The sequence below is a fragment of the Protomyctophum parallelum genome (genome assembly GCF_964188405.1).
Source record: "Protomyctophum parallelum genome assembly, chromosome: 14".
In the NCBI taxonomy this organism is placed as follows: Eukaryota; Metazoa; Chordata; class Actinopteri; order Myctophiformes; family Myctophidae; genus Protomyctophum; species Protomyctophum parallelum.
The window spans coordinates 22,404,879-22,432,024 of NC_139709.1; the positions used below are offsets into that span (position 1 = coordinate 22,404,879).

Sequence of the window (27,146 nt, forward strand, 5' to 3'; positions counted from 1 at the left end):
TGATTTTAAAGCTTTAATTATTTGAGGCTTTCATAGACCACTGTGCCTGGTCCATTTATATTTACAACATTGCACAATTAGTGTGAGAAAAAACAAGAACTTGCATATTCTCCTGAAAACATTATGAGCATCTGCTTCTGAAGGTCGGACAAAATTCCAGATTTATCCAGGCAGGCTGAAGTAAATGCAAGTCATGTCAAATTGCAAATTGCATTACTGTATGTCCATGAGCCTGTTCTGCTAGGCCAGGCTGTCAAGCAACTGACTGTGTATGTCTTGGAAGCTGGGTCTTTGCTTGGCGTTCCTTCTCCAGCAGCCCAGCATGAGGTCATTGAAGACAGAATCTGGACAACAGGCAGGCTTTGGCAGATACACCTGAGAGCACAACAGAAATGAATGAATGAATTGCAAACATAGTCATCAATACAACATTACGATTTCTTCCTACTATACTGAAATATATACTAGATTGTGGCCTGTTTCCATGGGTAGAACTTGTTTGGAGGGTGACTGTAGCTGAGTGCGCAAAGAGGCCGTCTGGGAATTGGCAGGTCAATATATTATTATTTTAATTTGTCACCTGCTTTGCCTGGTCCCTGAAGAACTCTCCCGTGTTTTCGATGACCTGTTCATCAGAGAGATGGGAGTAGGGCTGCTTCTTACATAGAGTCAGAATCTCCCACAGAGTCACCCCAAATGCCCACACATCACTGGCCATGGTGAACTTCCCCTGGAAGAGTGATAGCAAGGTATGACATAATTACAACAGAAACGTTTCGAGCCGTTTCGAGCCAAGGCTCTCCCTCTACACCAAATCTTGTGGTGTTCATTCTTTTTCTGATGTCACTTTCTAACCCAGCACCTCTACCAAGTGATTTACGTATTCTATTCGTTTTTGTATGACAAAATGACAACACATACACACTCGCACGAACTTCCCTGGAAGAGTTACCGGTATATAGCAAGGTATGACAAAATGACAACACACACGTGAACTTCCCCTGTAATAGTGATATAGCAAGGTATGACAAAATTACATCACACGCACGCACGCGTGTGCGTACTGTAGTTTGTACATGAGAAAATGAACATGTCTCAATTTATCAATTCCTCAACATCTTTCTTTAGGCTACTACAGAACAAAACTAACAATGCTGGAAACCTCACCAGTAGGATGCTCTCCCAGGACATCCAGCGAATGGGCAGAACGGCTCTGCCCTGGATTCTGTAGTAGTCCCCACGGTACAGGTTGCGGCTCATTCCAAAGTCGGCAATCTTTATGGTGTAGTTCTTGCCCACAAGGCAGTTGCGTGTGGCCAAGTCACGGTGGACAAAGTTGAGTGAGGACAAGTACTTCATCCCAGATGCAATCTGTGCAGCCATGCCAATCAGCTGGTTGTAGCTAGAGGCATGGAATACAAGGAAGTGAAAGGATGTTTGGTAACCCACTGTAACTAAATGTAATTCTATTCCTTTCACCACTTAAATCCGAGCTTATACTTAGTTCACCTGCAAACTCACAATGTGTCACAATGTGATGCATTGTGAGCTTGTAAATTAGTTTATATATATACAGTATATTGAAATTTTATTTCCTTTAGAGGATAGCCCCTTGAGATGTTAGCCTGGTGTGCTCCTCGGGCACAACACAATGAATACAGTACATAGACAAAACAATACATTAAACATGTCGACACAGAACAATACACTTACAACATCAACAAAACATAGATGCTCTCCAAACCACTCAAACACTACATCAAGACCAGAAGCAACTGCACTGAAACACCTAACAAAATACTAATAATAGTCATACTAATAATGAAAATAAAGTTAAAGATAAAGTTAAAAAGAATAATCAAGCATTAAAGTACACACCTCTCAAAAAAAATCAAAAACAAGTACAAATGGGTTTCAGGTCTACAAGCAAAGAAGCCTTGAAAATGTTAAATTATGTAATTGATCTCAAAGAAACAGACAAGTTGTTCCAATCAGATGGAGCTTTAAACTGAAAAGCACGTCTCCCAGTTTCGTTAGATGTTGTGGGTACAGAAAAATAAAGTTGTTGAGTATGTCTAAGAGGTTATTATTAAATATAACTAATAACTGTTTTAAATATGATGGATAATTAAAGTAAATGCACTTAGTTAGCCAATTTACGGTATCATACATGACACAATGATGTGTCTGGTAGGGAAACCTCAAGACAAATCTACAGATACTATTGTACACAACATTTAATGAATGGAGATGAGCTTCAGTAGTATTCTGATATCACCATAATCAATAACAGGAAATAAGAGTTGTTGAACAATGCGTTTTCTTATTGTGAAAGTAAAGCAATTTATAGACCTGTACATTATCTTGAGACTAATATTAATCCTAGTTTTAACTAGAACTGCACTCTGTCGAGTGCCTACTTGCTTGTTGCACACAAGTAGGCCATAAAGGCCTACTAGTGCGCAAGCAGAGTGCGCAAGTACTGTCGACCGCTACAAACTGTCAAATCTCAGCTTCTCTGTGAAAGAACGTTTGAAATATTGAATTATTAGGTTTAGCTATTTGCTACGTACCTAGTTTTTGGAGGTAAAAAAGTAGTAAAGTAATGTTGTAATTAATACGGATGAGTGACGGCTTTCGATGGTGACGTATATGTCGATCAGTGTCGGGTGGATTAAAGGAAATGCCTCTATGTATATGTATATGTAATTTGTACATTGATTAGCGGTATAATGTGGTTACTTTGCGTATGCCCCGTTTGATGCGTATGTATCGTAGCAGCATATGACGTCAGGGTATAACTGGTATAACTATCTCTCAATGATGACGTAATAAAGATGTGGATTAAAGGACCCAATGCTGGGTGTAATTGGTTTTCGATGGTGACGTAATGACGATATGTTTTAGTGTCGGGAGGATTAAAGGTAATGCTCCTATGTATGTATACATGTATGTAATCTGACACCACTGCCATATCAAGCACAAGTAGTCATTACGTCATACGCTGGCACGGCACATACACATCAAACGGCGACATACGCATCGAAGCACTGGACGAAAACTATTATTTAAGTTATTAATTGCGCGCTCTGCTTGCGCAAGTAATAAGATTTTTGAAAACATTCAACAATAATGATATGCTCACAATACAATTCTTGTTGTACACAATACAGCACTGCACTGTCTATCCACTAAATGTCGCATTGAGATTACAACAGTGTATCTGGACGTCCAGGATAAGTATGAAAAATCACACTCATGTGAAGTAAGGGGCACCTTTGTTTGCTTTTGTACGTCACGAGGTCCATTGACTTGGCTGCCACATGACGTCCCGGTGGGGCATGCTGATTTTGGAGGCGCATGAATAAGACAAAGTCCATAGACCTGGCTGCCAGATATTGCAGGGGTTAGCGCCCCTCAAAAAGACATGATATTGACAAATCCAGCCTACCTGACCGTGGCCATGGTGCCAGATCTCCTCTCCTCTGTGTTGCTTTCTTTCTCCTCCTCTTTCTCATCTTCATCACCGTCCACCTTCAGCCGGAGGCTGGAAAGGAACTGGTTGAGGTCTCCGTTCTCCATGTACTCTGTGATCATACAGAGGGGGTCTGTGTCCACGCACACCGCCAGCAGACGCACAATGTTGGGGTCCCTCAGACGAGACATGATTCGAATCTCCTTCAGGAAATCATTCCTGCAACTCAGCAACAACTGTGATTAATTCACTGACTGACTGAATCGATTATTATTTCAATGATATGGGTATATTCAACTGGGGGAATTTCATGTGTGTTGAAATGTTGAGATTGTTTAGTTCTCTAATCAGAAAAGTATTCAAATGTAAAAGTTCACACCACCTTTTGAGCTTATAGAGGGTACGTGCATGCGGCATGCATAAAGTGAGTGGAAAATTGAGTGGCAAAGTGAGTTTAATGTTGTTTAATGTCATTTAATGCAATCAGATAGGACTCTTCTGTTTGGATGTATGGGCTGTGAAGTGAGTTAATCATGTCGTTGGAACAGTATACTGAACATTTCCACCAAGATTCTCTCAACTCTTTTTCTCTGTTTTAGTCTAGTCATCAGCACCATTAATTCAGTCAGTCAATGGTATATAATCACCAAAGTGGCAATAATAACTGAAGCAAAGACCTGGAGCTGGGCTGGCTGGTGTAGGCTACCTTGCATTCTTGTTGGCGTCTTCCCTCAGTGTCTTCACTGCCACCAGCAAAGGAGACTCACTGCTGCCCTCTATGGACAGGTCCTCATCCAGAAAGTCCTGCATCCCCTCTGCCTCACACAGGTGCACCTACGGAAGCAAAGCACTTCAAAGTCACTCAATCAAATGTGTTTTGCCTAGTGCTTTTCCATTTACTGTTGCACCACAAACCAATTCATATACCCTGCTATTTATCTCTGCCTCTTGTTAAACATTTCACATTTGAGTAATTCCAAGTATAGTAACCTTTCATGCGGAATATGAGCCATAACGCTATATTTGTGTCAGGGAATGTTTTTTATTTTTTATTTCTTTAAAGAAATGTACCTCTCCGAACTGGCCCTCTCCCAGTTTCTCCTTGAAGGTGAGTTTGTCCCTGGAGAACTCCCTCATGGCCGTGTCTCTGGCGGTGAGGAGGCTCATGTTGACAGCTGTGATGGAGTAGGTGTTGGTGCCTGAGGCCTCCTGGAGGCTGATGATGTCGGCCTCCGCATAGTGAGGAGCACCATCTGAACCGGCAGCCTGAGGGGCTCTGGAAGAGCTGCTTGGCCCTGCTGCTGTGAAGCACGCACGCACACATGCACACACGCAGTACACCTTGGTTAATGGTAAAGGGTACTATAGTTCCTTTATGCAAAGCGCTGTATTGCATTACATACATGCATTACATTCGCACGCATGTATGCATGCACGCACGCACGCACGCACACACAGTCACACACACAGTCACACACACAGTCACACACAGTCACACACACACACACACACACACCCTCGCTCCTCCCTTAGTCAAGTGACTACCCCAACCTCTTTATAACCCCCTTTTTTCCCCAACCTGTACATGTCTTTTTTATGATTTTAATTGTGTTGTTATTTTTCACGTCATGATTATGAATTGAATACCCAGGACCTGAATGGAAACAAGACCGCAAGGACATCAATATCCTTTTAGACTAAGTGTTTGACTGTACTGTTTACATTTCTGACTAATAAAGTATTCAATCAATCAATCAAAACCCGGCGGTGGAGAAAACCATGCAAGGCACCAATCTGCTCATTGGGGGCAGTTAAGGGGTGATTCATGAACCTTTTTATTCCCAATCGCTCTCTATAGCCACTGCCACCCCCGCCGCCCACATAGGCTATAAGTAATTAATCTGAGTAATGACCTTCCATGACCCACCAACCATCCGACGCACACACCCACACACTATGAGAGCTCACCGAGATCCTCGGTAGACTGAGCGAACTCGGGCAGCTTTCGTATGAGGCGGGACGGTTCCTGGTAGTCAGAGCAGAGGGGGAAGATCCTCTCATAGGTGGAGTTGGAGTTGGAACCACCCTCGCTGGAGAGAGAGGAGTTCTGGAAGGAGAAGGCCTGCGTTTGGACCGCCAGGCGGGCCGTCAACTCATCGTCCAGCAGGCGCCGGGACGCCTACGATGGAACACAGGGAGGGAGGCGGTAGCTCGACTTATGTCCGTTTATTTTTAAACGGACAGGCCCTAACTGTTCTTGAAGTGGGTTCCGGCAACCCCGGGGGTCCTTGAGGGGTTCCAGGGGGTCCCCAGTAAAATGACAAACAGTGTAAATATCATTTTCAACCGTATCTTCAAATAATGCTCATTGCTCATTCTTTGAAATGACCAAACTTGCCAACTGATTATGTCACTGGTAGGCATGATTCTGAACTGTCATAGAACTGAACATGAGTAGACACTGGCGGCATCTTATAATGAGCATTAGTGAGGATCAATTATATGAAGATAAATTGAAATGGGTAAAGTGGTCCTATTTTATTCTTTCAGCAAATAGCCCATCTACAAGTTCACAATGCACTACGATGCGATGCATTATCAGCTTTTAGATCGGCTAAATTTTGACGAATCTTCTCTTATAGGCACAAAACTGTTTCAAATGGAGGTCAATGATCAATTTGACAGTCCTTGACATGAGAAGCACTGCCCATGTTACTGTATGTTCAGTAACATGAACAATGCAAGTCAAAATCAGCGCTAAAAGCGACAACAACGCAGGAATCTATCGATGACACTGACCAAAACATTTATGAAGCTGTTCAAATGGAAGAAGTGTCCCTCTCACCTTCTCCAGCATCTTCTGCCACACCTGTCGCCACAGGATGATGACTATAACGGCCAATAGGATGGCAATGATGGCAACCAAGCATCCAATCAGGATCCTCGTATTGCTGTCATCCACTTTATGGGTGGGGTCATCTCCTGAGGGACCAGGAGTGAGGAGATGAAATGGATTAGACTTAAAGGTATATTCAGTGATTTCACTCAAAAGACCTTAGGTTTCGTTTTTGGCTGTGGGACCCAGCCTTTCGTCCAATCAGGATAGAGTGTCAAAAACGAAACCTAAGGTTTTTTGACCCCCAGGGGTTAACTGGGGACAGGGATGAACTCCTTATATGGCCAGCACACTCTATAGTAGGGAGGATTATCACAACAAAACAAAAAAATAAGTGATATTTGAATTAGGTGAAATCACTGAATATACCTTTAATGAATAATATTTTCATACATCAAACCACCATTTATAATATTGTATAGCATTACATTTTCAGAAAATTCGAAATAAACCATAATTTCTTTCTTTAATCCCTTTCTTTTTTTCCTGTAAGTAGTCTGTAAGTGAACTACCTCGACTAGGACGTTTTTTGAATTCCATAGCCCAGATAATCTGATTAATGTCAAAGTTCTGTCAAGCGGAGAGCGATTAAAGGTGCTCGGAACCCAGGCTGATATGGTAGTTTGTTGTCCAGTTCAGGTAAAAAAAAATACTGCAGGGTAAAAACAATGTAGGCTTATAATAGAGGGTACTGATAGTACAATGTGGGACTTTTGGACGCTGACTGCACATTTATCCACTAGGGGGTGCTGTGGTACAACTATGCACAACTCAAAGCTGCAAACTGTGTCAAGTCAAGTACTGTAGATAGAGTCAAGATGTTTTTCTTGGAGACTGTTATGAATTATGATATATGTTTTACCAAGATTCTGACATATTGTACAAAGAGGAACAAATTCATGAACAACAGACGAAAACAAAAGAAAAGAAAAACACATTTGTTTAAAGTATGCCAATTCTTAGATATTTTGAACCATGAACCATTCCTTTATTTGTACAGCATATTTTTGTTATAATAGCAATGCTCCAATAAATAAAACTGAGTGATGGGGATGGGGTTAATTTTGCTGACCTGGGAGTATGTTTGTTGGGTGTCCACGTTTACGAGGACTAAGAGATGTGTTGTACACTGCTGAGCCTGGAAAACACAATAAGAGAAATAGGCCTAATCAAATACAGGAAGCATTGGAAAACACTGTCGACTGTCGAGAATCAATATGGTTTATTTCATTCATATAATAATGCTGCATTAAGCAATGTATACAACTGCTAGCTACAACATAGAAAGGTAGAAAGTACAGGCAGAAGTCTAGAAGACAGTCTAAGCTTCTATAAAGAAAACCTTCAACAATGGGGATCGATTATCTCGGTAGTCACCCACCCCCCCACACACACGCGTGTGACACACACACGCGCCTGCTGCAAATAAACAAACAGACAGACAGACAGACAGACAGACAGACAGACAGACACGATCCTAGAAAGAGTGTAGTACATGTAACTTTACACCTCATGGAAGTTGAGAGGCGTAGTCTGGGTTGTTAGGAAGTGAAAACTGCTCAGTCACAAGTTTGTGACAGTTTGAAAGAGAAGTTAATTGATCTTCATAACAAACTCCTTAAAGGTCATTTTGTGCAGGTGAGTTATAGCTACAAGCTAGCATTAACGTGCGTGTGTAAGCGGCGCGTGTGTGAGTGAGTATGGAGACATTTGGCTGAGAGGGGGGGGGGGGGATAGGGAGGGTGAAATGAATAACACGTTTATGTGCTTGAAGTGCTATGCATTTATACATATTACAGAAATACAGACACAATGTTTTGTTTGGGTTGTCACAGCACCAAATCCTTAACTGTTGATGGTTTAATTCAAAGTGATATTAAACAAGTGTTAACTTAATTGCAACCTGAATTGAACATAGGCCTACTATATATTTCTATCTCTCAATTCATTTCAAGTCATAACCTAGTCCAGGTAGGCCTATGTCCAAAGTCAGCTTCCCTCCTACAATCTATTATTATTATTATTATTGTTTTTATTTATTTTATTTTTTTGCGGCTTACGCCTTTTATTGATTTTTGAAGGGACAGACAGTAGGCTGACAGGAAACGGGAGAGAGATGGGGGGATGACATGCAGTAAAGGCCGTGTCGGGTCCGGGAGTCGAACCCGCGGCACACTGCGACTGGATTACCAGTCCGGTGCCCAGACCGTTACGCTACGGCCTGGGCCTACAATCTATTATTTATCAGATATAAAACTAACATTACGTATACTGTACACCAACATGTGTTGTATGTTAAGTTGTGACAGGATATAGGGTATGTAATCAAAAAAGTCAACCAAAGAACATGATTCCTATATCACTGGTCAACAAAAACACCTTGAAGACCCTAACAGGAGCCCTGGTACAAGGTTTCTCCGACTATGCATGGTGCATGCACTTCTTGGTACCACAGCACCTCAAAGGCCCTAAAAACAAGTCTCCAGACTTCCCAAAACAAACTGGTCAGACTACTACTTGGCCTCGATCACTCCCTGAACCCACCTCACCCCTGCACACTGACAGGCTGGAATGTCTTAGGGTTGACGACGGAGTACAGCAGGGGTGTCCTGTGTCCAAACTTTTTTCAAAGGGGGCCATATTAGAAAATATTAAAACACCCAAGGGCCAACCTTACTATATCTCCTGACATAATGTAGTGACGTACTAGTCTATAACAAAGTCACAATGTAGCGTCGGACTAGTCTATAACAAAGTCACATACATGTGCATTGCATTTAAACAATTCTATTGAACTCATCATATCATCATCAATATTTCATATCAATGGTCTTTTGTCGGGTGTGTGCTGTGAACAAAAAGTGTCTCTCAGCCTTTTTTCAGCCATATGTCACATTACCAAATGTAACCAGAGGAGCAACGTAAAAATAATAATACAAGGAAGAAGGAACAAGGAACAAGGAACACTGACAAATTATATTCTGGGAAATGCCCAGGTTAAAAAGCTTGAATGCCTCCCCCTGGCCAGGCGGGGCGCCTGATGGAGGGGAAAGGAACTGGTTGGAATAACGTGTTCCTTACTTCCTTCCACGCCCCTGTCAGGTGTAAAGGAGCAACTTGGACACTCAGGCATGAAGGAAGCATGAGTTGAAGTCCGTTGGTCTCCCCAGGTTGGCGGAGGGTGTGTAGAGCCCAGGATCACATTAGATAATTGACACACGGGTGAAAAAAATGTCATACAGCCCAGCTGCGGGCCGTATTACATTTATCCCAGGGCCGCATTTGGCCCGCGGGCCACACTTTGGACACCCCTGTCCACACCCACAACACCAGAGGGAGTTCAACAAACCATGTGCAACCCAGATTCGGCACAAACAAGGGACTAAAACTAAATTATCCAAAACGTAATCAATTCTTCAATCAATCAATGGGCTGTATAGGCCTATGTTGTAACCGGAAGGATGCAGTACATGCTGTGTATAGCTGTTGTTAGTGAGTTGCGACAGGGTACAGTGTACACTGCAGTATATGGCTCTTGGTCAGCTTACTTTCTCACTTACTACCTTACTTACTTACTTATACTCAAAGATTATGGTGTCTCTGTCAACCTTCTCCACAGGTACATGAGCTCAGCTTCTTTGCAGCCCTGAGTCCATTCTCCTGTGACATGCTGTGAATGCTGGACCCTAGAGCCTGCCCTAAATCCCTGACCAGCAGTGACCACTGCACTACACCAGAATGTTATGTGCAGTACTAGCCGCAATTTGCAACTCTAGATTTTTTTATTATGGGATAAATCTAGAGTTGCAATACCCTCCATTGACTCCCTACTCATCCAAATTGCGTTTGCGATCTGCTTGTATTAAACGTTGTTAAACTCACCAACATTGCAGCTGTAGGCCAAGCTTGAATTATCCTCTTTCAATCTTCTGAGCTTGTTTTTCATAAAAATCCACCGTAGACATGTTATGAGCTACTTTCTGTCAAGAACTTCTGTGCATGTGATTATTTTTCTAAGTGTGTAACATCTGTGCCCAGAGTCACATTGTTTCTATGCATTATTTCCTAATTATCTGCTGGACTATATGCTACAAGAAGCCAGTGAGATGCATGTGTTGCCATAGCAACAGGCAGTGATTGAGAAGCCCCGCCCACAGCTCACCTGGCTGATGGAGTGATGGGCAATCACAATGTTTGGGTCACCTGGAGAGATTGACTCTGTCAGTCCACTGAGTCCAGAGTGGAGGTGCAGAGAGACAGACAGGCTACTGGAGAAGCAAGAGGAATATTTCCCAAGTCTTGCCATATTTCTATTTTGGAGTACTTTCCTGGGGATTGGATTCTACCATTAGATTTAGAGACCTTCTTTCCACTTTTAGAGTTTGGATATTGGATATTGGACCAGACTTTACGAAGGAATTTAAGGGTGGCCACACTCTACAGACTGGTTTGGATTTGCTTTATTTTTGGACACCTGAGTTTAGTTTTGGACACATGAGTTTAGTTTTGGACAGTGCTAGGACACTTGGACTTCACACCCCTACCTTTTGAGACAGATTTATTTTATTTTGATTTGATTAAGTGAATTAAGTGAATTTTGTGATAAAAAACTTTATTTTTCTTTTGATTTAATAAATCACAGTTAAGCTTATTATTTATTTATTTTTAAGATATTTTTTTTGCGGCTTACGCCTTTTATTGATTTTTGAAGGGACAGACAGTAGGCTGACAGGAAACGGGAGAGAGATGGGGGGATGACATGCAGTAAAGGCCGTGTCGGATCCGGGAGTCGAACCCGCGGCACACTGCGACTGGATTACCAGTCCGGTGCCCAGACCGTTACGCTACGGCCTGGGCCACAGTTAAGCTTATTTACTGATTTCTTTAGTGATTCTTAATCTGAACTGACCCACCACCTCCCTCATTTTTGCTATAATTGGTTCCTTAATTGTTATTGATGCAACCGTTATAAGTGTTGCAGTTTGGAAGCACTTGTTTTCTTTAACGGGTCTGCTGCCTCCTGCATTATGTGCAGATTCAAAACAGGTGGTACGCAGGGCCGTTCAGTGACTTACGATGACTGCTTCCAAACTCCAGCACTTAGAAAAAGAATCGCCTGCACAGATTCTCTTGACAAAGTAGCTCATAACATGTCTACGGTGGATCTTTATTAAACAAAAGCTCGGCAGATTGAAAGAGGATAATTCAAGCTTGGCCTAGAGCTGCAATGTTGGTGAGTTTAACGTAGTTTAATGCAAGCAGATCGCAAACGCAATTTGGATGAGTGGGAGTCAATGGAGGGTATTACAACACTAGATTCATCCCATTATAAAAAAATCTAGAGTTGCAAATTGCGGCTAGTGCAGTACTAAACATCCAAGACTGAGTGACAATATGGCAGCCAGGAGAATGAGTCTGGTTGGTGCCATTGATACTGGGAGGAAAGTAATGGCCAGGAGGATGGAGATGACTGGAGATGCCGCTGGAGGGCTCATCATGAACTAGAGAGAGAGCCTCTCTATCCATGGGTTCCACAGTTTGACCCTAGCTGGCACACAACTGATGAAGTCAAGTAGAACACGGCTCAAGGTAGGAACATTGTTTAGTTTTTTGCTTCTTTGCTGCTGCTGTGTTGTGATATGATGTGTGTATACTAGTGTGATTCAAGCTGTTGTACTATGACTGGGTGGCAATGAAACATGTTCAGTAACTGTTTCTGGCTCTGGAATTGAATGCTGATGAATCTACAGTCTGTATGTTGTGTTGTATCTGCCGTTGAAGGTGTGAGTTGTAACCGGAAACCGTATGTGTGTACACATGTGTTTGTGGCTCTTGATCACTCAATTATCCTATGAGTGAATTTGCTATTTCCTTTTGGTTCGAGCTAGAGGTTTTGGGCTTTAGATCAGACTTCAATTACCAAATGTTCATTTTCAATTGAAGACTGATAAACAGTAGGGTATGTGTGTTGTGTTGTGTTGTGTTGTGGTTTCGGAGGTTTGTTGAATTGTTGTGACAGGGTGGCTGTATTTGGTATGGTGGAAAAGAATGTCTTTTATTATGTAGGCTTTGTCAATACTGTATGTAGCTTTTCAAAAAGTCTCTAAAAAGAGAATACCACCCAGCACTCACTGAACTGTCTTTTAAGGAACTTTATTATGTCTTTACATAATTGGCATGCTGCAGAGCAGAGAGCACAACATGCGTGTTTCAGCGTGTAGCCTTTGTCAGCATTGTATGCCTACTGCCTAGGCATTATTTATTTTCTCTCTCTCGCTCTCGCTCTCTCTAAAACAGTGAATATCAACTGATAATTGTGACTTGTCATTGATCTTTCATTGGGCTAGTTTCTGCTCCCGCCTATTTGCAACAGTTAATTTATTTCAACAGGCGGTGTGTTGATGTATGGACTACTATGGAGTGCCCTCAGTGTGGGGGAGACCCCAGCACTGACTGCACGGAACATGTTTTTGTTCTATTCCTTTTTTGAGGGGCGCTATCCCCTCCTATGCCCAGCTTGTGTGTCTGTGTGTACCACCGAATGTGATGATTTGATTGGCTGAGCATGGAATGTGATGTATGATAATTAGAGCACCCCTCACTTGTTTTGAGGGGCGCTAGCACCTCCAATGCATGGCTTTTGAATATTAATTAAGTCATATGTCAAGTCTATGTGTTTGTTGGTTAGAGATGTCCCAATACTGTATCGGTATCTGGAAAAGTATCGGATCGGCACAAGATATATAGCTAGATGGCTATAAACACAACATGAGATCACCACACTGGTATCGAATCGGTATTCTGTATTATCGGCTAACACAGAAATTGAGGTATCGGGATCAGATCGGAAGCGAAAAGTGTATCGGCCCTAGTTTGTTTAGAGCACTTATGATGTAAATCGTTTGCCAGCCAAGTCTATGGACTTTAATGTTTTTTTAGGGCACTAAATGACAACGTACAACGTCATGTGGTTGATATAAATATTAAATACAGTGGGCGTCCCTCACACAGTGTGACTTTTAAGAGAGAGGACTTGGGGTGTCCTGTTTAGTCCTGGGAAAAATACTTAAATAGTTGAGGCATACAAATGTGCCTGTATCCAACCAAAATGTTGTGCCTTTGAAAACTATAGATTTCTTCTGTCCAGCTCATGAATTTAGCCTGTGATAGCATGATTAGTGAGTAACAAGGAAGAAAAAGCCCTAATCTTGTAAGGGAATGGAAGGGTAATGAAAGGGTGCATGAACCCTCACCACTATTGTGTCAGGTGGGTCTATGATGGACCCACTCATCACAATAGTTTCAGGTTGCTCTTAGTCACAATGGTGGTCCCCGGGTCAAAATCAGTTGAAAACCCCTGCTATACATCAAAGCATACATCTCTGCACTTATACAGAGTCAGAGAGACAGGTGTGTTGCTGTATTTGTATCTCTTTCTGGGGAACCTGTGACGGGTCACATCTGACAGAAGACTACCTGCAACCTTCACTGAACCTCAAGGTTCAGGGCTAACTGCTAATAGTTAGGATGGGTAAATTCTGTTTATTATATGCAAATATACTGCAGCAAATAGTACACAATTATTATCGAGTTTCTAGCCCCTCTCACCTGACTGGAAGGCCACTTCGCTGAACAGCATCCACCGGTCATTGAAGTAGAAACGACATCGGATGGTGCTGGCAGTCCGGTCCCCAAGGGGCACCGTAATGAAGCGGGCGCTTTGGCTCACGCGGTCCACTGGGAGCCTGAAGGACATGGGGTTAGCCTCCCAGTCCGCGTCTGACCGGAAGGAACAGGCAGCCTGCCGGAACATTCTCACGCCACGGCTGAACATGTTACTGCAGTGGACCTGCAGGGTATAAATAATCACACCCGTGTGAAGTGAGGGGCGCTCTTATCATCTTAAGATGATTATAGGTGATGATGTAAAACAAACGGTGTCAAAACAAACATTCAATTCTCTTTATTGTTAATGGGATTTCCCATCTTCTATCTTGATTGACTAAGATTGGCTTCCAAAGCTCACATGATGCCACTCATTCTTTTCCTAATCAGCCTCATGGTGGCACTATAACAGGGCAATTCATGTTTTTACCTATAGCTGCCTCGATCTGTGTACAACTTTGTATGCACTCCCTAGAGGCCATGGAAAAACATTTTCCCTGCATCCCTCCACATCTGCCGGTTATAGCGCCACCATGAGGCAGATTTCTGCAAAACACATTGTTTATATTAGTCGCTCAGATTTCATTCAAATCTCACGCAAATCGGTACACATGATCTCTGTAGTCATGTGATCAAGACGAGTCTGTTGGATTTTCCAGATTCTACACTGATTGGCTAAGATTGCCTTCCAAAGTTTTCAGGAGTGGCCCATTTCGTACAAAATGCTGCAAATGTCTTGCTCATCCAGAATTCTATCCTCAGAGATCTGGCTCTGCATTTGCATGCACAGAATGAAGAAAATTAACAAACAAATGTTTATATTACTCCTAAACATTTTGCACACACAATCCTCCTGGTGGAGACCTGTGCCCAGAAGGGCACTGTATCTAGTTGTAGTTGCAATGAAAGGGGATAGCAGCCAAATTGTCCTGAACTGGAGGGAAAAAAACCTCCTTTATTTCCACCCCTAGCTGTACTCGTTAATAATGTATTAACTAGCTATAAACTCTGTTTAGCTGTAATTATGGATGTAATCTTGTAAAATCTGAACCTTCATGGAGGTGAAGTTTCTGACGTGATCAAAGTCGAAGGTCATCTCCACGTAGCCCTTGGGGAAGCTCTTGTTGGTCCAGCCCACATAGTCATATCCAGGCCACATGCTGTAGATGTGACTGTGGAGAAAATCATCCAGACCCCATGTACCATCTGTCAGCTGGCCCAGACCATTGGACAGTCTGGATGGATGGATGGATGGATGGATGAATGGGAGATTTGTAGGAGGTGGAGAAAAGAAAAGGTCATTCAGAGCCAAAACGGTGCATGGAGTCTCAATATGATCACAAACTTTATACTTTTAAATGCATTCAGATATATGTATCAAGCACTTGATGGAACTGTAAATGCCAATGTGGTTTAAACCATGCAAACAAAGGGTTTATTTCTAACTTATTTCAGAGAGAGCAATAAACTTCAGACCTTTCACCTGAGGCTCCATCATACACGGAGTCATTTAGGTAGACATCCAGGCCTCTGTAGGTCATCTGCTGACCTTCTGGAGAACTATAAGACATCAGACCATCTAACAGGGGTAAAGGAAAACCATCATTTATAATTTGCAATTTAGCAGCTCTTATCCAGTGTGATTTACAATAAGCAAGGTGTATATATAAAAAAACAGAGGGACAGTGAGTGTAGTGCCTCAGTAAACTAGGATCACATATAATCCAGGAACCTATAGCAGCATCAATTTAAAGTTTAAATTGATGCTGCTATAGGTTCCTAAATTTTAAACAATGAACAAAGTAATGTAGGATACAATGTAAACGATTAACCTCTATCTGTTTAAACAACATGCTATGTATAAAACATCGTGGTCAAGAAAAACAAGCCTATGCTATGTAACAAAAATGCTCAGTGTCTTTATAACAAGCCTCGGACCTTGAGTGTGTTCTTGAGGGTTCCCAGCTGAACGATTGATAGTTATACAGTAGCAAGAAAAATCTGTGAGTGTACTAATGGAACCAAATGGAACCCATATAGTATTGGTGGTGGTTTGGTTGGGGCCACAGAGTAAATAAATAATTAATCATATCAAATGGGGGGGGGGGGGGGGGGGGGGGGGGGGGGGATTGTGGCCTAAAGCAGATCAAAATGGAGGTCTTTGAAATTAAAAAGGTTGAGTTGATGATATAATATTCAGTATAATGGAGAGAAGTGACTAACCCAGCCATTCACAGCCATAGAGTTCCACTCTCATACACACAATCATGGAGTGATCTGTCACTGGTATGAAGCGAACAAATCGGGCAATGATCGGTGGCTCCAGATCCTTCAACACCACATCGTACGCGTTCCTGTTTCCATCTATGATCTGCCACATGAAGGGAGTGAAACATCATTCAAATGGACTGATACTTAAATAGTGAATTTATGTTGTGGAAACAAAAAGATGGGTATATATGCATTGCAGATTATTAATCCACCAATTACTCTTATTTGCAATTTCACAACTGGTGATTGTTGCGTGGTGATAAATGATGTGCACTTATGCCTCCACTGGTACACAGCTTTACAAGTCAGAAGGCATTGTGTTTTTGGGCTGTGCGTATAGCCACATCTTGTGAATGCAATATGAGGCGCAAATGTCCACTTGGTCTCAAGGATGAAATGATTATTAGAAGTAAGTGGTCAAAGGTTAAAGTCAATGTGACCTCACAAAACACGTTCATTAATTTAATTCAAAGTCTTCATCTACAGTCTACATACACTGTACAGACATGGATGTATGGCAACTGGTTGGCAGGGCCCCGGGGGCCTACTGTACTTCCACAATGTAGTATTTCTACTGTATGAAATTGGATTGGAATACACAGATTAATAACTGAATAAGGCTGCCAGCTTAGCTCTAGTTAAATAGTGTAATATGAACATAATGCTATGACGTGCAGTGTGATATGGAATTTGCTCACCTGCCTTCCCTTCCTGTCATGCCAGGCCACCCAGCTGCTGCCGTCCCGGCTGTATTTGATCCTGTAACGCTGGGCAAACTCATTACCCATGCCGTCAGCATGGCGGCCCTGAGTGCCCACGAGTGTGATGAAATGTATTGAACGCAGGTCCACTTGGATGTACTCCTTCAGACTGTCTGGTTCTGACATGATGTCTGGACACCATGCTCCATCCCCGTCACCATTATCAAAGTCTAATCTAGAGAGGAGAGGGTGCTGTATGTAATTTTTTGGGTACACCCATGTGTAAAAGTATTTCAATCAATTCGAACTAAACAAATGGGTTCAGATTTGAGCCAAGTCTCCTGAGGTGGTGTCTCTGAAGCCTGTCCTCGATGGGGTATCCGGACGTAAAAACTAATTCACGTCCGAACTAAACCAAAACCATACGAATCAAAAATATTTTTTAGCTTTTTAGATTAGCCAATTATTTTTCTCCCCCTCTCTCCCAGTGAGGACCCCCCAACGGGAGGATGTAGCACCTCCGTCCTACTCCTCCCATTCAACATTCCCCAGTGGTAGGCGCTGTATCAGCTTATACTGGCTATACCGCCTGGCTTTCCTCCCACGAACAAATAATAGTGGACCGCTGTTTCCCAAACTGTGGGTCGGGACCCATTTGTGGGTCACGGACCAATTTGTATGGGTCACAACTCTGTTTGTTTGTTTTATTATTATTATTAATAAAAAAAAATTATATATAAAAATGTAAAGTGGAAAAAGAACCACTGCTCATCCGCTGAGAAAACTTAAGAGAGGTGCTGGAGCCACAAAGGGAACATGAGAAAGAATAAAGGGAAGCTCTGCACACTCAGATCTGCGCACAATCAATGCACAATCAATTTATTTAGCAAGCTTTCGGTCTACTGCCTGAAGAAGGTCAGTAGACCGAAAGCTTGCTAAATAAATACATTGATTGTGCGCAGATCTGAGTGTACGGAGCTTCCCTTTATTTTTTCTCATATATAAAAATGTAAATTTATTTTATACATTTTCAAACAAACAAATGTAAGAAATTCCATAACTAAATAAAAAATTAAGAAATCACAATGCTTTGGTACATACCTGCCAAATCTGGCTGCAGTCGACTCGGACCACTGGCTGGAGGCAGAGATGTCCTCATCCTGAATCTGCCCACCGGTCATGCCAAGAGGATAGCGACACATCTCTATCATATAATATAGTCATATTAAAGCAGATCTCATAGAATGTCCTTCATAATATAATATGCATTTAGGGGAATATTTTCTGGTCTCTTTTACAGCTGGCTTTGATAAGGCTTAACCATGCCATATGTTTCTTAATTATAGTTCTTCCTTACACACTGGGATCATCACAAACATTTATTTGATGTCTCATTCATTGTTGACGTTTTAATTTGTGGTGAAAAATCGACCTTTTTTCCAAAATGTTACGTCGCCATCGTCATGTAATAATTATTCACATTCTGTGTGGATGTACTGTACATAAACAGCAGTTTAAATTAGCACAAATCAGTGTGTAATTAGTGTTCATAAACAGTAGATCGCCAGGTTAACATGGTCAAGTGTCTTGCCATGTTTTTACAGTACACTGACTGGCCGAGCTGGACGTCGAACCGACTAACCTTCCTATTCCCACATGGCCTCTCTCTAGCCACTCAGCCACAGCTGACCTCCCCAGTGTTTGTGTACCTATAGGCCTGTGCCTATGGTTCCATGTGTGTGCACATACAGTCCATGTGGCTGTGTCCTTGTGTCCAGAGCTTGTCCCTTCCCCCAGCCCGGCAGGCCTCTGCGTCCAAACAGAGGCATCTCTATGTAGGTGCCAGTCCAAGCAAAATGAGCCGGGAAGGGAGTGGCCTCTCTGGGGCTGACTTCTCTTTATTTTTTCTATCCCCCCCTTTTCCCCCCTCCTTTCATAATTTGTACCACCAAGGCCAAATGAGAGGAAGTCACGTTTCGGGTGCAACTGCTAACCTGCTGAAAGCACCCAAGTTATCAAACACGAAAAATGTAAAGAAATATACGGCATTGTTATACACGATGTCGCCTCTGTATAAAAGTAATGTGAAGTTGAGTTTCGTAACGTGATTCAGCGACCAAAGTGCCACTTACTGCGCCTGGTAGAGCAGCAGTGTTTACTCTCACCTATACTACCTGATAATTAACCTCCCCACACTGAAACGCACAAATACACTTTGAGCCTGAGCACAAATAACCTTTTCACTCTTAAATATTTTAAGTGAAGGAGTCAAATGCGCGTGCGCGTGTGTGTGTGTGTGTGTGTGTGTGTGTGTGTGTGTAAGCCCAGACCTGAGCTCACTCTGTCTTCTCCACCTACAACTTTTCAGACCTCTTTCTTTTTTTTCTCGTAACTGCCCCCCCCGCTTGTGAAAGGCCTGCCTGTTCTGAGGTTATTTGCTGTCTGGCCATTGGATAAACCACACACACACACACACACACACACACACACACACACACACACACACACACACGTGTTCAGCCCACCCAGCTAACACTTAATTTATGTGCTGTCATACAACAGTGTCTTGTGACGAAAATGGGAGATCTATAAGCTCACAGCGCGTCGCTAAAGGAACTCTGCATGGGCTTGTAAATCTGCTATTTTTGCCAAGGCGACACCGTCATACAACAAAGTATACTGTAAAGACTTGGGCTTAAAGTTGTTGTCCGTCTCCATCATGTCAACATTCTGGTGTTATTCTAAGCTCATCTACCGTGTGCCAACATTCAATGACTTGTACTTAAGCCTCATTTACACTCTGTAGTGTGACAGTATCGCTTGCCAAAAAGAAAGATGAAAATCAATATTTTAGGTTGTGGGACGAAATCTGAAGAGATTACCACAAAGTATTTCTCTCCCTCTCTCTCTCTCTCTCTCTCTCTCTCTCTCTCTCTTTTTCCCATACTTTTTTATTGAATGTAAAGTGTCACTTCATACCTGGGTTGACCTGTGACCTGGCCATGGCAGCCAGAAGCAGAAGTAGAAGGACCTGGTGTCTCATCATCTGTAAATCCTCCGCAAGCTTCATCTCAACTCTGTGAGCTGCAGCACAGCAGAAACAATGTGTAAAAGGACACTTTACATTACATTTATTTACCCACTGACATCACACCGTTAAGGGAATAAGGGAAGACAATCAACATCACGTGTGTGTGTGTTGGAAGTGCAAAACAACGGCACTACTCACATGGATTTGGCTCCTTTTTGTGGCTCAAGAGCTTATAAGACAAATATTTGAATATCTCGTCTTCATGTTGCAGGTACCTGCACTACAATACGTTAACCATAGCCTTGCACTAGGACAGAACACATCTAAATAACACTGTATACATTCCGTCTCGCAATCCCAAAGGTGCAGTTGTGTTTTTTACTCCTACAGGACAAGGCAAAGGCGGACTCGGTCATGCCCCATAATACCTGTATGTGTTTCTCAAACGATATGCTTTGTGTGACAAATTGTCAAAATGGCCCATCTACAAGCGCACAACATGTTACATCGCAACACGTTGTTAGCTTGTAGATCTGACCACATAAACCCAAGATCTCCACCGATTTGATTCCAAATTGAGGCCTGCATGTCCCATGTCCTTCACCTTCACTTTTCCTGTCTTCTGTACCACATACAGTATAAATACATCATGGCAAGCTGTTATAGATAGATAGATCATTGCATAGTGGCACACACACACACACACACACACACACACACACACACACACACACACACACACACACACACACACACACACACACACAGTCCTTCCTTTCCTACCACAGTGGTGGTAGTGTGCGCCAGGGTGAGTTTATTTACCTTGTAAAAGGCCTGTCTGCATCTCAGTGAGACGCTCGGGTATGCTGTACAGAACACGCACTAACATGGATGACTACTGTACTTACTTTACACTCATTCATGTGGTCTGCTCACCCCAAAGAAATTTGACTAAGGGGCAACCGGGGGAGACAAATACTGACTCTGTATTTCTGCGTCGGTGTGGTTTGGTTGCTGTAAAATCACGGGTGTTAAATCCACTCCGAGAGGGTACAAATGGAACCAAATAGACCTGTATACAAATGGTTCTATTTGCATCCTCTCGATGTGGAATTAACACAGTGTGGTTTACTTTGCATCCACATGGCCTGTCTCTGGAGGATTGGTGTGGTTCCATTTCGGGCTCTTCTTGGAAGCGACTGAATAAATACTGTATACAATTTTACTCTTTCGTACATGAATGCATGAATTAGTACGGGAATTTAACAGGAAATGTAGCCTAAAAATCTCAAACTCAGTAATGTCTTTTCCTGTGCTGTCACATAACCACCGTACATTTATAGAATGTACTGTTACAATATGTAACAGTATGACAATATGACACGATGGCACATTAAAAACACAGATTATTACTGCAGGAACACAAATTAAACACCACACACACACACACACACACACGGTCTGTCAACCTGATCTTTCAAACATTGTGACAAGCACTTAATTTAGACAGGACATTGGGATTATCATCTACAGACGATAAACAAGACACTGTTAAGACTTACTTTTGCCTGATCGTCTCTCCTTATTCCATTGGAAACCATCTGTCACAAGGAATATTCCACATCTACTCTACTTGTTTGCAGCGCTGAGATTCACTGACCTCGCTCTTCCTGTGAAGGACTTTCTGAGAAACTAAGAGGAGAGAGAGAGAGGGAGAGGAAACGAGGGCTGATGTAAGAATCCTTCATGGCTTGAGCTAAGTAGTTATGAAAAAAAAAGAAGAGAAAATAACACACTTTGAGATTTTGAGGTGAGGCCAAAAGTCCCAGAATTCCACCTGATTCACATAAGGTTTCAATTATGGCCCAGAGGGGACATTGAGCCCAGCGGTCTCTGTTGGCCGGCCGAGAACCCTGTAAAATCCTGAGTGATCTTTTCACTCTGATGGTTACAGAATCAAATCAAGGGTCAATTTGTTTCCATTTGAACACTCTTGAGTTACACAAACCATATATAGGGGACCTTTTGGTTTCATTTGTACACACATTACAGAACCAAAAGGGCCCATTTGGCTCTTTTTGTACAGTCTTGATTTAATACAGAACCTTACCATAATGGTCCATTTGGTTCCATTTGTTTCAGAACCTTAAGGGTCCATTTTGTTCCATTTGATACAGAACCATACGGGTTAATTTGGTTCCATTTGTAAACTCTGAGTTCAATTATCTTTAAGGATTTTAGTGTGAACTGGAGTTAACATTCCTGCTGAAGAAAACCTGCAAATTACTGGAGGACTAATGGGGTTTTACAGGCCCCATGATGCAGCATAATGTTGACAAAACCAACCATGGCACAAAGTTAAAAGTAGAAATGGGGCGCCGGGCAGGCATAAGAAAACAACTTGAAATTGGCCAGTGATATTTGCTTTGACACGAGGAAATTGATAGTGCGTTTCAAGTAAATCATAATAATGTATAGTACCATACCAATATTCTAGTGTTCCACTGGTTCAGAAACCAGTGATTAATGTTAAATATACACTTATATGCCTAAAACACCTTAAACATTTTAAATATCATAGAAATGGTTAATCTTTCACTCAATCGCAATTTGCCCATGTGTGGTCTGTCCAGTCCTATGGATTGTGCTAATAAAATGTATTTAAAATATTGTTTGATGCTCATATTACCTTAGGAAGACAGTATTACGTTTTTATTAGCGCATGCATTCCTTAAATTCCATAGTGTAGGACCTCATTTTAGTTATAGAGGGAAAGTATAATGTATTAAGAAGGTAGCCTACCAAAGTCATTTTAACAAATATATATATATTTTCTTTTAACTGTGATATCCCTTCTCAGACTAAATGGGAACATAATATTGTTGTGGGTGGTGTTTGAGGATTGTTCAAAAAATACTAGTGGTCCAATGGTCCAGATATCAAATAAAGATTGAGAACCACTGATCTGGGATACACATTGTAGTGACTTTATCACAGGATTCTTACTGCATGTTTTCATTATTCCACATCAACCAGCATTTAAGTACAGAATAAAAGTTATGTTACTGACATAGTACATGCATAGATTAGATTTAGTGTTAATATAATGTCATCCAAAGGCCTCCTCGGTCTCAGCCTTACTCATCTGCGAAGAGAAAAGCCTGGTCACAACCTAAGGCAGAGACGCTATCGGCGGAAGTGTCGGTCTGGAACTGTATTTCTGAAATGTATTTCCCCCGGATACGATATTATTCTGATCAATCACAACACTTGTTTCATTCACGGAGAATGTAAACTGATTTGTAAAGCATGAACGTCATTTCCTTGAGCGTCATCCGCCAAAATCCTGCAACTTCCGCCCAAAACCAATGATAGCCTAGTCTACAGCTTAGGTCTTGCCCCAGCGTGGTATAATACTGTACATTCAAAAGAGTAAATAATGACACAATGTGGCCAGGGGAAGTAGTCAATACTTAGTATTTCTTAAAGTAAATCTAAATCTCTTAAATGTTTTCACTCTTCGTTCGTTTTCAGCTCTTTCCTTTTGAGCTGTGAACTTCTGCAATAATGTCAGAGGTCTAGACAGAAGTCTTGTTTTTGATGTTTACCCCAAACTCCAACCATGTCCTGATGCCTTCTTTGTGGGTATGCTCACCTTAGGGCCAATGTTATGGAGCTACTGGATGATGTTTTTGATGGTGACACCGAATACAGGTGGGCACTAGGGACATCTGGGCACCATTTTCTTCAGATGACTGGTTCCTCAACAACTAACTTAAAAAAAGAATCCAAATTAGTCCCTACTCCCTATATGTTCTCTCAGCCTCATGTTCCCTCAACCCTCCTCCGTTACAATCACCACTTTGGATAAATTGGATTAAACGGGTAACTGTTGCTACCCATTGATTTGGTGAGTGTATGAGACTGTATATGCAACTTTGAGAAGCCTCTCCACTTTAATCATTTGTATTTGTGTATTTTGAAAACCAAATGCACCTTCTTGTAAAGTTGTTATGCATGCAGTGAAGTTTGAAGCCCCTGCACCTTTTTACAGTTATGTATACTGTTGTTTCCTATAGTAAATTTTATTTATAGGCACGTTGAGAAGTCAGGGTACTTGTTGTATTTTATTGTAAACCTAAGTCTATATTTAGTTTACATTGTGGTTCTGTTTGTTTAATTTGAGTGTAAGCAATGTGGAGATGTCCTGATTGTACTCATTTTGAAGGCTTTAGCCTACTGATTGATATCTTTGAGACAACTTGTGAGATTGAATTGTATTAGGCAGTGTTTTATTTGCATAGAGGTCAAATCATTATTTTATCGAAAAGTTAGTGGTTATGACAAGATATTGAGTTATTATAATGACTTACAACCTCATACAATGATGCAACCATTTAGAACTAGAAAATGTGTTCAGAAGCACAGAGACATCCATAAAGAATGCAGCCTGTTCACAAAATGTTGCAGTGCCATATTTATATTTCCTATTGTCCCAACTGAATTTGGTCAACTTCTTTTTGGCCATGTTTTTTGTCGTGCTGTGTGAATTTGTTTGGAAGATGCATTTAGTTTTTGCTCTTTTCTTGCACCATTTTTTCACTGTGGACCCTTGCATGCCCTTGACATCAATTATATACTTGTCTGATCGAATTTGAAGTCGGTGGGGAGAACAGTTATTGAGTTACATGGATTACAGATGTATTGTACGTACACACACAGAGACTTGGACACTGGCCTACTTGGAACGATGCAAGTTGGAAATGTATGCCCCACATGGGCATAAAAGAGACAGACATAATATCTGGGTGGGGCCACAGTCTATGGCCCCACCCAGATATTATGTCTGTTTCTTTTATGCCCATATATGGAGTTCTTTGTCAGGCATGCCCAAATATGGAGTCTATGCATACGTCAGAATTATGTCAGAACAGGCCAGCTCCATATATGAGCACTGTGAGGCGAACGGTTCTCGAGTTACATGGATTACAGACGTACAGACGTACGTACTGTACACACACAGAGACTTGTACTTGTACTTGTACAGAGACTACATTTATAGTTCTAGATATATCATTTTATTCAAAATGTGCCACGGACATGACATCTCTTGCCACGTGTATGAACATGTTGATGACCACTACAATCTCCCAGCCTTTACTGAAGGAGCCCACACGGAAGAGATTCCAGGGTTGTAGCTGTCCCAGCAATGGGTATTTTGTAATATTTGATTTTATTGCTTGCTAAAAACGTGTATTATGTGAACATTGTATGTATTTTTGTTTGGGTAACATATTGTATTTGTATGGTGTGTGTGTGGTGCACTGGTGCCTTGTCTTTTATTGCTCAGTTCATTATGACCCGTTGTAAAGGCATGCAGGTGCAGGTCCTATGTGATTAGTGTTGAGCAGCATTGAGTGCACCTGGGTGAGTTAAGCTCAGGCAGAACCAGGGGGGCAGATGTTTTGTGAAGCCACTAAGGAAATCGGGACTTCCTGAAAGTTCATATAATGGCCTGTTGTGGCGCTGTCATTGGGCCCAAAAGACTGACTGTATTACCTTAATAAACATGGTCATGAATACTTTCTGCTTCCAGTCACTAGTTTAAAGTCTCATTTCTCATGTCATAATATTCTTTTTGGAAAATTATGGTCCCGACTCCCATTTATTAAAAACATTACCATAAAGTCGCGTATGTTCTGAGGGGCGTGGCTACCGTTACAGTCTATGATCGGGAGCCACCCCCCGTTCAAGTCAAAATAAAAACCAACGAAAAGGAAAGTGGGAAGTCCCGCCTCGTTGTCTGGGCCAGCCAATGGCCAGCTGGGCCCAAACGGATCTAGAAAGATGGTGATTTACAATTCAAGGACTGACTGGCTTCATCTTACGTCCATATCAGACCCGGAGAACGCTTTGTCCATATTTCTTTACAGTCTATGGGCAGAACCAACAGAGATTCAGAGGTGAAAGGAGCTCTTCTTACGTTAAACAAGAGTGTCCTTTAAAATAAAGAATATAAGATAAAGATAACCTAACTCTCCTAAAATAATCTGCAGAAGGCGCACACGGTAGCCTATGTTACATGTTATTTTATGGACATTTCATGATTCATGGACACTTTAAAAGGACAGCATGATGACTGACAACAAGGACATTCATATTTCATGTTTAATTCATTGTTAAAAAGATATTTGTTTTGTGTTTTTCACTTTGTCTTGGGGAAAATAAATTGAGATCAGTTGGAGTGTTGGGAGCTTTGGGAGCGGTTATAATAAGGGTGGCAAGCCTCCAACTACTGGCATGACGACGTACCATTGGGGACATTTTCAGCAAAACAGTTCCTGTCAAACAGGTTGAAAGATGAGCTGACTGTCTAGCTCCGCCACACGGAAGAGATTCCAGAGCCTCCAACTATTTTCAGAAATATTGGTTCCTGTCAAACAGGGTCAACAATGTCTATCTCGCCAAGAAAGCCCTCCTACTCTAGGGATTATAAAAGATCCAGATATTCAGAATAATGAATTACTACTCGTCTGAGTACTAGAGGTGCTTCACAGATACCACTGAAGCCCAACACACACCGTGTGCACAGCGACGGTGTGGAAGATAGAACAGTGGCGTATCGAAGTGTCAGGCAAGGCGTGAACGTGTGTCGGACGCCGCCGGTGTGGGATAGGTTCATTGAAAATAACGTAGGTGGCTGTTTTGACGTGCAGCGTTCGCAGACTGTGTGTAGGGCACACACACCAACAAACCACACACCACAGATTAAGGTACAGTATGGAGGATTGTGGTTAACTAAGCGTTTGAAGGGCAATTTGAATATAGATTCACATTTGAGAATGATAAGATGAAGTTTGTATTATGTAACATTCTGAACAATATATCTTGGTACCAATTGTAGGATATATCTGTTGAACTAACCATTATAAAATTAGACTTTCTAGTTTGTATTGAGGGCTTTTCGTCACAACACGTGTCGCATTTGCCATTGACAATGAAAGGATAATTTACATCATATGTGGACGAGCAAATCGACTTTTCAAAACATATAATTCAAAATACTGAAGCACAATGTACTCTAAAAGGATGGCTGTGTTGAAACCA

General features: G+C 41.8%; 1 protein-coding gene across 3 annotated transcripts; it reads right to left on the minus strand.

Annotated features, from left to right (window-relative positions):
- Positions 1-21,875, minus strand: LOC310870757 (discoidin domain-containing receptor 2-like). Of its 3 annotated transcripts, none has more exons than XM_083782053.1 (17): positions 21,602-21,875; positions 19,988-20,092; positions 18,110-18,212; positions 17,006-17,243; positions 16,260-16,407; positions 15,513-15,615; positions 15,088-15,271; positions 13,980-14,220; positions 7,444-7,509; positions 6,321-6,457; positions 5,444-5,654; positions 4,547-4,773; positions 4,182-4,309; positions 3,452-3,694; positions 1,168-1,402; positions 581-730; positions 1-375 (listed from the first exon to the last, which is right to left on the minus strand). In XM_083782053.1, exons 2-17 carry the CDS (start codon positions 20,076-20,078, stop codon positions 241-243), a joined length of 2,640 nt encoding a protein of 879 aa, XP_083638179.1. In that variant the 5' UTR covers positions 20,079-20,092; positions 21,602-21,875; the 3' UTR covers positions 1-240. The 3 variants fall into 3 exon arrangements, with proteins under 3 accessions (XP_083638179.1, XP_083638178.1, XP_083638180.1); XM_083782052.1 differs by having other exon boundaries at positions 4,547-4,776; XM_083782054.1 differs by lacking the exon at positions 21,602-21,875 and having other exon boundaries at positions 4,547-4,776; positions 18,110-18,174; positions 19,988-20,045.
- Positions 21,876-27,146: the final 5,271 nt, after the last annotated feature.